The sequence below is a fragment of the Lutjanus erythropterus genome, chromosome 24 (assembly GCF_056507025.1).
Source record: "Lutjanus erythropterus isolate fLutEry1 chromosome 24, fLutEry1.hap2, whole genome shotgun sequence".
Taxonomy (NCBI): domain Eukaryota; kingdom Metazoa; phylum Chordata; class Actinopteri; order Lutjaniformes; family Lutjanidae; genus Lutjanus; species Lutjanus erythropterus.
The window spans coordinates 8,209,845-8,221,049 of record NC_139340.1 but is presented as its reverse complement, the minus strand read 5'-3'; the positions used below and the strand labels follow the sequence as shown (position 1 = coordinate 8,221,049).

The following is an 11,205-nucleotide window of genomic DNA, read 5'->3' as shown; positions in this document are numbered from 1 at the left end:
CTGGTATTTCATTAGAACAGATATAGTACATATGTTCTATATATTCATTATTTAGAATATTCAGTATACATCTCTGTTTAAAGCTACTAAAAGGATTATTTTCACTTGTTACAAAAGAGCTTTAGTTTCATTATGATGCCTCAATATGACCTACACGCACAAATGAGACCATCGGTGGAAAGACCAGCTATTTCTACATAATTATTGTCTTTCTCCCATTTATTCTCGAAATCAGAAATGACTCGGTTTACATTTTCAGCGACAAAGTAGTTAGCCAGTCAAAATGAAACAGGAGATTTTTATTTCCATAATTTTATTAGATTTTGTGGTTATGGTGGTGTACATATTCTCAAACTTCATTGAACTGTGGCAGCTTTAAAAAAAATATATATACATATAAAAAAGCAGCAGTAAATTTATACACATTTCATTTGACAAAGAATTTACAAAGACGTAAAAAACAGTATACAAATCTGGATGTAGCAGTGAATTTATGTAAAAAGAAACAGATTAGACAAATTGAATTCTCTGGTAAAGAAACACATATGATAAGAATAATCAAATGACATTAAGAATATGACAAAATAAAGTCAGAATTACTGTGTACACAATTTTATTTTGATCCTATTATTCTTGAACTGGGGCATGTTATTTGTGCTTTTTAAGTGTCAGTGTCAGTTGTTTCATAATGTCACCATGTTTCACCATACCTGTCTTTACTTTGGCACCAAAGTCTAGAGGTTTATTCTGTGTCACTAAATTGCTGACTTTGGAAAGTCAGCTTTTTCTGACACCTTGCTGTTGGAGATGATGCTTTTGGATCATCCCTTTTTTTAATCTTCCCAGTAGACATCCGTTGCCTTAACGGCTCGGTCTCATACTGAAGTAAAGGTGTTTTGATCCTTCAGATAAAAACAAGACATCAGTAAATTTCTATACCACGAGAGCAAGTTGATAGGTATAAAAAATGAGTGCTAAAACAAATAAAGTGAAGATGAATTTAATTATTTTGCAAAACAGCAATCAAAACTATACATGTATGAGTGAAAAATGAATAAACTGTCTGACTTACTCAGTGGGCTCAATTGTTTTTTGTGGTGTCTTGATCTTCTCAGAGTCCTTGTGTGACACACTGAAGAAGTGAAGAAAAGTCAGTGCTCATTTATGGGTTTTGTCAAAAAGATCTCAGTCAATCATGATCATAATAACTGTGAGACGAGTTGAAAGCTAGAAATGACCTGTTCTTGTGTTTTCGTATACACAGGACTGTGATGATGATCGCTGCAGCACAACCAAGGGCCACTATGGACGCACCTACAATGATCCAAGTGACACCTGTGAGAGAAGAGGAAAATTAGAGATATTCCTCATTAAAACCAGAAAGATTAAAAAAAACAAAAAGAAAAGATGAGCTTTAAAGTATGTAACACTCTATAACACCTGATGTGTCACTGGGAGGAGGTCGAGCTGTGTCAGACACAACTGTCTCTTCAGGAGAGTTTGATTCTGCAACATGTGGAGCGGCTTTAGGAAGCTCTGCTGGAAAAAAAAAAGAGATATAATATGTAAAAATTCATGGCACAGTTATGTAGAGCAGACGTGAACATGAAACAGGTTAAAATGAACAGAAGAAATATCTTAAGTGTAATGAAGGTTCTTACCAAATGCAAGTTTGAGGCAGGTTGTAGCAGTGAGAGCACCATCAGGGTAGGTGTTAAACAGACAACGATAGCAGCCTTCATCTCTCTCCGTCACATTCATGATGACGATGGAGCACTTCTGCAGCCCAGCGTCTTTAAACTTCACCAAGTCTTCGAAACCAGCATTCACCCTTTGGCCAAAGTATTTGTTGTAGGTGGCAATATTCTCCTCCACCCCCTCAGATAAAAGTTTCTGCCATGTGACTTGGAGAACATCTTTGGATTGGATCAGCTGGCAGTTTAAGAGGGCTTCCTCTCCAACAGCTGCGATCACAGTCTGCTGTGTTTGTATCAGAGATGTTAGACCTGCGTGATGAAAATTAAATGAAAGTTGACAGACTTCTGCAGCTCAATATTGTGATTTGTGATGCAATAAGTGGCTACAAGTCAGTGATAAAATCTGCAGGGCAGGCTCCAGCCAAATGCTGGTAAAATATGCAATAAGAGTGTAAATAACAACTGTTTTCAGTCGATTAATCAGTCGGTTATTTTCTTAAATTAATAGTTGTTTGCCTATAAAATGTCAGATAATGGTGAAAAAGGTTGATCAGTGTTTCCCAAACCCCACAACCCAAAGATATTCAGTTTACTGTCAAAGAGGAGTACAGAAACCAGAAAATATTCACATTTAAGAAGCTGGAATCAGAGACTTTTGACTTTTTTTTCTCAAAAAAAATTTCTACTTCACATTCACGACACGTTTGGCCGGTGGATTAAAACGTTAATTTTGCACCCTGCTGACGATCTAGCGATATAAAACATTAAACTGTTTGAAAATGTGAAATATTGTTACCGAATTCAACTCATCTCACCTTTTTGAAAGACCCCCAACACAAAAAACAGAAATAGGACTGAACCGTTTTCCATGTTGCTGCTGTACGAGCGCCGAAATTCAAATCTGACACAGCCGTAAACACAGGTGTACAGTAGACTAGACCATTATCTCCGTGGGGGAGTACAAACACAAAAAAACTAATACATAATCCTTAAAATAAATATCCTACAAACCTATATAAAACAGTGTTCAATTAAAAGTCAAATAAACTGATGCTCTTATCAATTACTATTATTATACTCAAAAATGCAGTATTAACAACTCAGGAAGTCTACTCGTCCCCTGCAGACTTTGAATATACTTTCGATTTTGCTCGGTAGCGCCAAGAGGGGAACTCCTGATCTCAAAGATCTCGCGAGAATAAACAATTTAACCCAAACTGTGATTTTTTCCGGTGTTTCCCGATGATCTACTCTGCGCTGCAAATGATATGAAACTGGACCACAATGATTCATAGTTCACTGATTTACATTTTAAATTGTCGCAGTTCCTAATCCAAGTGTAAATCTGGAGAAAGCAGGACATCTAGTGGCCATGTTGTGCACCTGCTGCTAAAACCTGCAGCACACATTCACTGCACTGATGGAAATACATCAAATTCTCATAAACAGCATGATGGTTTGATAATTCAAGTATTGCTTTTTCATAAATTGATCAAACACCACAGTGTCTTCTCACAGGCTGATAACTTGCTATAAAATCTTCAAGTTTTAAGGAAAATTAATGAAGTAACATTACTGATTTTACCGGACTTTTAGAAATGTGGATTTAGAAAACCGATACTTTTTGGTAAAATAAATGTACCAAAGTAATGACATAGACTTTATATCCAATGCTGACAATTATATCCTTAAACCATAATTTAGTTCATTAGATGACACAAACAAAAATATTAATTTGAGATTTGCTCTGATACTTTAATATTCACATTTCATGATTATTATATAAAAGAAGGATCAGTACATTTATATATTTACATTTTAAGAAGCAAAAAGTTCTCAACAAAGATATAAAGACACACAATAGAAATGCATCATCCAGAGGACAGTAAAAAATAAGTTACACACAATACACAATACTCGGTTAAATGTGTAAATTCAGAAGAAAGAGAAAAGTGAAATAACAAGGGGTAAAAACATCATTACATTTGATATATATGTACATATATACAATTTAATTTCACTTCTTTCCCAGTGTAGAATAATTTGTCTCCCATGTAGAGGTCCAGCAGGTTTAGTACCGGCATCGGAGTCCTGAGGATTATTCTGAGCCACTAAATTATTCACACTGGTCAAAATCAAGTCTTCTTGATGCTGGAAACAAAGACTTTGGTTTGTCACTTTCTTCATTTTTCTCAGGTGTCAGTTCTTTGGTCGTCTCCTGGCTCATGAGAGGTATTTGCAACCTTGAGGACGAGAAAAAAGGAAAAGGCTAGTTCCATTCACAGTATACCATACATACAACTACAACAACAAAAAAATCCTCTGAACAACAGACATGTGAAAAAACATGCTTACTGAGTGCACAATTATGTATAAATAACATGTTAGAGAAGTTGGTAGGTATGAAAATAAATTCAAAAATAGTGCAGAACAATTAAATAATTTAGTAAGGTAAAAAATACTTATACAAAGATAATAAAAACAGTAGGGAAGTCTCTTACTCGTTAGAGTCTTTGTCCATCTCGTTCTCGTCAGAGTTCCTGTGTGACAGACTGAAGGTTTCAAGAAAAGTTATTAATTAATATCCTTTTAAAATCCTGTGAGTGCTGGACAATTAAGTCATTTCTTAAGTGAATAAATATGTGCCATTTAATAGTAACAGTGTTAAAAGTGTCTTACTCGTGATTGTCCTTGATTTTGTCCATCTCAATCTCCTCAGACTTCCTGGGTGACAGGCTGAAGGATTAAAGGAAAATTAGTGGTGACCAAACATTTAATAATCTTTTATTCACAGATGCTGAAAGAACACATTTTTTTTTTTTACCACATGTTGCCTTTAATAAACAGTTATCATATTTAGTAAGACAGACCTTTTACAACAACACAGATATTGATTGAAAGACTTACCTGCATTTATTTTTTAGTTTAAACACAACGACTGCAGCAACAATACCACCGACCACCACTATCAGGAGCACAATGAAATCTATGGGAAAAGAGAAAAAATACGATTTATAGCCCTATTTCAGTAACTACCTTTGTTGGACAATATATTGTCCCAGAAATAATTGTTATACATATTAGGCTTTGGTGAACACGATAGAACACATAGAACAGTCTAGATCCAAAATCTATCACAATATATAATCTCATATCACAATAAATATATATAAACAATATTATTAAGTCATGTTTATGCCACTGATATAGTGATAATATCAAAGACTAATACAGCAAGTACACACAAGAGCAATGAACCTTTAATTCTTCAGAAAATTCGGACATTGGAATTGGAAAGCATAAATAGTTATTATAATTCTTGTGACCAGTCTAATGATATGAAACATTCAACATACATAACACAACTACAAACGTAATGGAAAATATAGACTCGGGATATTAAAAAGGTTAACTTACAGAAACCATTGTTATGAGACCAAGATCTCTCATCAGAACCTGAAAAACAAAACAAAACATGAGCTATGGGGACATTTAAAAATATCCCATTAACAAAGTTATCAGATTTGGACATATAATAAGCTACTGGAATGTCAATTTTGATGTTTTTTTTTCTACTGGCAGAAAAGTGGCAGATATTTAGGATAATTATTGTCTCTAATAATGCATTACCTTTCTTGCCATGGACTTGGAGGCAGGTTGTATTAGTGAGAGCACCTTCAGGGTAGGTAAACGAACAGTTATAGCAGCCTTGATCTTGCTCCGTCACCTTCTTGATTATTATGGAGGTGTTCTGCAGTCCAGCATCTTTAAGCTCCAACTTATCTTTGAAGACAGGGTTCACTTTTTGACTTAAGTCTTTGCCATAAGAAGTAAGATTCTCCTCCCCCTCAGGTGAAAGCTTCCACCATGTGACTTTGAGGGCGTCTTTAAACTGAATCAAATGACAGTTTAAGAGCGCTTCATCTCCTACAGCTGCAAACACAGTCTGTTGTGTCTGTATCAGAGCCGTGAGACCTGCATGGTGGACATAAAATGACAGTTAAGTGAACTGTGTGTCTGTAACAGAAGTCAGTGTTGAAATCTGACAAGCGAGTTAAGAACTTACAAAAATAAATGAAGAAATGCGCAACTGGGCAATATGAATTTGGAGTAATTAATATATATGTATATTTACCCAAAATGTAATGAAGGCAGGTTTTACCGATGAGAGCACCATCAGGGTAGGTGTTAAACAGACACTGATAGCAGCCTCCATCCTTCTCCGTCACATCCATGATGACTATGGAGCTGCTCTGCAGTCCAGCATCTTTAAACTTCACCTTTTCTCCAAAACCAGGATTCACTATTTGACCAAAGCGTTTGCTGTTGGTGGCAATATCCTTCTTCATGCCCTCAGATGAAAGTTTCTGCCATGTGACCTGGAGAACTTCTTTGGACTGATTTAGCTGACAGTTTAAGAGAGCCTGCCCTCCTGCTGCTGCCATCACAGTCTGCTGTGTTTGTATCAGAGCTGTCAGACCTGCAGGAGAGGACAGCTCACATTGTAGTTGGTACAGTATTTACAAGACAACAAATACACAGTAGACCCCCGTCATGTATGTCTCTTGATTTAGCCATTTTTTAACATTTATACTTAACTTAAAAACTTAAAAACAACAATAACAGACTTGAATGTGATAGAGATCCAGTCTCCTCCATTAATGGGTGACATGTGGATGATTCATGCATGACTGCTGAGAAGAAGATTTATGGAGGCTATATGTACATATATTTATTTATTTATTTATTATCTATAAATGTTGTAGATTCTTAGATCAGAAAATCAGCTATGAACTATTTGGGATTTAAAAATAATCATTTAACTATGAATCCTTCTGTAAAATAATAATATTTTTTAAAAATATATATCATGATTGTCTGAATGAAATTTTTTGCATGGATCCACTGACATAGTAACCCTGGACCTGTGATTGAGAACCACTGGGCGACTAGTACAACAAAATGACAAAGTCTGATTGTTGAACGCATTTCCTTCTTAGCTAAACTTTCAGGAAATACCAACATCAACACACGAGTTCAGCTCAAAGTCACAAAGTCGGGTTTGTTGAGACATTTTCGTCACACAATATGATATTAATCTAAAATGAACCATTGTCCAATGCAAAAGTATTAACTGCCAAAATGAAACTACAACAAAAAAGGAGTCCGACAGCGGTACTTTCACGTAAACAAAATGAATTAAACAGACGTACATGATATTGCCGCATCGTGTCTTACTTACCTTTTGTAAAAACTCCAAATGCACAAATGAAATACATAAATACACAGCAGACCATCCTTGCTGCAGACTCTATCAATCGTGATAAACTCCAGCGCTGTATAATATGATAGGATACTCTTCAAAGTTCACTATTCAAAAGCAGACCGCCAGTCTGACTGTTCTGTGATTGGTTAGTAACTGTGTCGTCAACAAAACGTGCTCCTGCCGTCCCTTACGTCTCAACACACAGTCAATATGAAGACTGACCTCTAGTGGCCAAATGGTGCAATTACACTTAAAGTCACAGCTGGGAATAAATCACATCTAAACATGTAAAATATGTTCCATTGTTGTTGTCCTTATAATTAGAAGACATATTAGTCAGTCCCTTCCTGATTCTGAAGGGTTTTTTGGGATTGTTGAGACCTAAAATGTACAGCAGCTGAAAATATTGTGATGCAATTGCAATTTTTAGCCTTTTTTTTTTTTAAATAAAATTGTGCAAACAAGTGCAAAAATGTTTTTTGCAAAAAAGTAAAATTCATTAAAATCAAAGGTAACTGTAAAATAAATAAGCTCAGTTGCATTTGTTTGTTTTGAGGTCTAACATGATCACGTCATGACAATAAAGGCATTTTTATTGTTTAAATAAAGAGTGCCTTAGAGTTTTTTGTTTGTGATTTCTAAGAACATGTGTATGTATCCAAAGAGCACCTCAAACAAACACATTGTGTGTCCAGGAAGTGCTCATACGTAAACATTTTTATCAATACCAGTAACCTTTTGTTGATACTGATACCAATAGAGTATTTCATTTGGTACCTTTTCTTTCATTTTTTGTAGCATCTCGGCACGCTAACTGCCAAATCCATCAAATACACTGCACTCAACTTCACCAGCAGTGGTGGGCTGATCATATGTTGCATCAAATCAAAGACTGTCTGTTGAACAAAATTTTCTTATCTTTTTTTTTTTTTTTTTTTAGCAAAACGCTAGCTGACTACCAAGCTTGTGTTAAAAGGAAGTACGCAAATCCTTCATCAGAGCACACTGTGTTAATGATGATCAAAATAGCTGCCCAATTAAAGTGAAATAAGCTTGTGACCCGTGTTGAGCCCGCCCCTCAAAACAATCAGAGACAAGAATCATTTAGAACTGAAATCAATAAGCAGAATCAGAATGATTGAAATCCAACTGATACCCAACACTAATGCTGAACAGATTAGTTCAGGATGCGTACAGACAAGTCAGTGATGAACAAGAACAGAAGACATGCATATTATTACAACACAGATGTTGATGAAGACTTACCTGTGTTTATGTCTGAGTAGAATCAGAACGACGACCACAGCAGCAAACCACAGGCCACAGTCAGGGACAACACAGAGGTCAAAGTGATGGAAACTATGAGAAAAGAGGAAAATTATGTAGAGAATTTATTGTCCCAGAAATAATTGCAATAAACAATATTTCTGTAATTTTATTTTAACAGCCTAATGATGCAAGTGCATCCAAGAGCAGTGAACCTTTAATATGAAGAATATTCAGGTATTTGAACTGAAATGTGAATTGAAAAAAACTTAATAACAAAGCCCAATTTGAAAGCTGAAAATCTGATGCAGCCCACCCAAACCTTTACATCTGGTCAACACATGATACTATTTAACATCATCATCATTTAATTCTCAAAAAAGACATTATTTGAAATAATAATTAGCTTAATTAAAGTCTTTGGCTTAAGTGAATCATGTGGCCTGTCCTGTTTGTGTTCCTCATGACAAGCAGCTGCAAATATTACTCTTTGTGTTGCTCCTTTACAGTCTGACCCATACTGAGGCTGCTTAACGCCTAAAATATCATAATATCATTTTGCATCAAATGTATTTTTGTCTTTTTAAATGACACATTTCTTGTATTTCACTTTGACACATTTGATGAGCAAGAATTCATAATATGGACCAAGATACTTCTTGATTTATTTCCATGTCTGATGACCAGTCGAGTGATAAGAAACATTCAACAGTCATAAAACAGCTGCAGATCAAATGTTAAATATTGACCTGGGATCACTTAAAGGTTAACTTACTCTGGCCGCTGTTATTAGATCCAGATTCTTGAACAAAATCTGGAAAATAAAAAATAAAAGACATGAGCTATTAAGTATTTATCAATCGTTAAATCTGAATCTTTGAAAGTGTTTCTCACCATCAGCAGACGTCTGTTTGACCTCAGGGATCATCATAAATCTCTCTATCTGAAGACCAGAGAAAACTCGCACTGCACATCCAACCTGTGTGCTGTTGTCATGGAAACCAGACAGCACAGCTGTAGTGATGACAGTGACTGTACCGTTGGTGTTGGTGACACTGACAGAGCTGTAGTTAGACAAGTGGACGTTGTGTAATGTTACAGTGGGAGGAGGTCGACCTGTGGCCGAGCAGGACACAACTGTCTCTTCAGGAGAGTTTGATTCTGTCACATGTAGAACAGGTTCATGCAGCTCTGCAGAGAAAAGATAGCACATTAATCAATTAGTTACTGAAACTTGCAATGGGATTCATTAAATTGCATAAATGTTCTTACCATAGACTTCATCCTTCTCCGTCACATTCATGATGACTATGGAGCTGCTCTGCAGTCCAGCATCTTTAAACTTCACTTTATCTCTGAAGTCAGGATTCACTCTTTGACCAAACTGTTTGGTGTAAGAAGCAAGATCCTTCTGTCCTCCAGATTTCTGCCATGTGACTTGAAGAACATCTTTAGGTTCAGTCAGCTGACAGCTGAAATAAGCGTCTCCTCTCACTGCTGCCATGACGAACCTCTGTGTTTGTATCAGAGCTGTCAGACCTGCAGGAAATACCAACATCAACACACACAAGTTCAACTAACTTACAGAGTCAGACTGTTGAGGCATTTTCTTCATGCGATGTGATATTAATCTAAAATTAACCATTAACCAATGCAAAAGTATTAAACTACAATAAAAACTTTCAGCAGTCCCACAGCTGTACTTTCACTTTAACAAAATGAATTAAACAGACGTACATGAGATTGTCGTATCGTGTCTTACTTACCTTTATGAAAAACTCCAAATGCACAAATAAAATGCAAAAATGCACGGTGTGCCATCCTTGTATTCTTGCTGCAGATTATATCGACTGTATCAACCGCCACAATTCAAAACCATTGACTGCCCGCTGTCCCGCCTTACTGTGACGTTTGCCTAGTGCTACCTGTCTGTGATTGGTTAGTCCTTGCCTTACTGTGATATGATTGGCAAGTAATTGTTGGCGCCGTTGAGAAAAAAAAAAAAAAAAAAAAAAAAAAAATCAACATGTTAATTTATGGTTTGACAGGAAGCCGTTTCTAACGAACTGAAAGCTACTTTAACCATAAATGATGAGGTTTTGTTTTAGATACAAATAATTTAAATTCTGATAACTTGCTATAAAATCTTCAAATATATTGTGAAGGTTTTAAGGAAAATTAATGAAGTAACATTACTGATTTTACTGAAAAAATGCAAATATGTCTTTGGAACTATTTGGACTTTTAGAAATGTGGATTTAGAAAACTGATATTTTTTGGCAAAATAAATGTACAAAAAAATAAACACATAAGTCGAATTACAGCTACATTCTACATGAAGCTCATGAAGCCCTTTCCAGATATATAAAGTACCAAGTTTCAAAATGTTCAGTGAAACTTTTGGATACAAAACCCTTATTTTTTTTAAAATGTCTCTTTACCAAAGTAATGACATACAGACTTTATATTCAATGCTGACAATTATATCTTTAAACCATAATTTAGTTCATTAGATGACACAAACAAGAATTTAATTTGAATTTGAAATTTAATTAATTTAATATTCACATTTCATGATTATTATATAAAAGAAGGATCTGTACATATATATACATTGCATTTTAAAATGAAAAAAGTTCTCAACAAAGATATAAAGACTTTCACAGTGTAGAATAATTTGTCTCCCATGTAGAGGTCCAGCAGTTTTAGTACTGGGATCAGAGTCCTGAGGATTAATCTGAGCCACTAAATTATTCACACTGGTCATTTGATAACATATACAAGCACACACACACATATATGTGTGTATATGTTTTACATATATGTATCAACACATAAGAATCATATCATCAAATCTTTTGGGGAGTCACTTTGTCTGTTTTTCACAGGAGATGTCCAATGCCTCACCTGCTCGTTCTCTTGTTGGATTAAAGGTGTTTTGGTCCTTCAGATAAAAACAATACATTTAATTGGTTT

General features: G+C 35.3%; 2 protein-coding genes and 1 long non-coding RNA gene across 3 annotated transcripts in view; all 3 read right to left on the bottom strand.

The window, feature by feature from the left end:
- Window positions 1–596: 596 nt before the first annotated feature.
- LOC146304653 (uncharacterized) lies at window positions 597–1,900 on the bottom strand. The gene is made up of 5 exons (XM_084713386.1): window positions 1,662–1,900; window positions 1,441–1,539; window positions 1,239–1,335; window positions 1,073–1,132; window positions 597–902 (listed from the first exon to the last, which is right to left on the bottom strand). The coding sequence occupies exons 1-5, from the start codon at window positions 1,759–1,761 to the stop codon at window positions 743–745; spliced, it is 516 nt and encodes a 171-aa protein (XP_084569512.1). The 5' UTR covers window positions 1,762–1,900; the 3' UTR covers window positions 597–742.
- Window positions 1,901–3,365: 1,465 nt separating this feature from the next.
- On the bottom strand, window positions 3,366–5,122 carry LOC146304652 (uncharacterized). The gene is made up of 3 exons (XR_014769255.1): window positions 4,605–5,122; window positions 4,377–4,433; window positions 3,366–4,249 (listed from the first exon to the last, which is right to left on the bottom strand). It is a non-coding gene; the product is annotated as an uncharacterized LOC146304652 (long non-coding RNA).
- Window positions 5,123–8,227: 3,105 nt separating this feature from the next.
- The window catches only part of LOC146304650 (nectin-1-like), a 47,166-nt gene continuing 44,188 nt past the window's right edge, over window positions 8,228–11,205 (bottom strand). The window contains exons 5-6 of the mRNA XM_084713377.1: window positions 9,005–9,043; window positions 8,228–8,322 (exon numbers count right to left, since the gene is read on the bottom strand). Coding sequence (XP_084569503.1) covers window positions 8,252–8,322; window positions 9,005–9,043 — 110 coding nt within the window. The 3' untranslated portion in view covers window positions 8,228–8,251. The remainder of the gene's footprint in view (window positions 8,323–9,004; window positions 9,044–11,205) is intronic.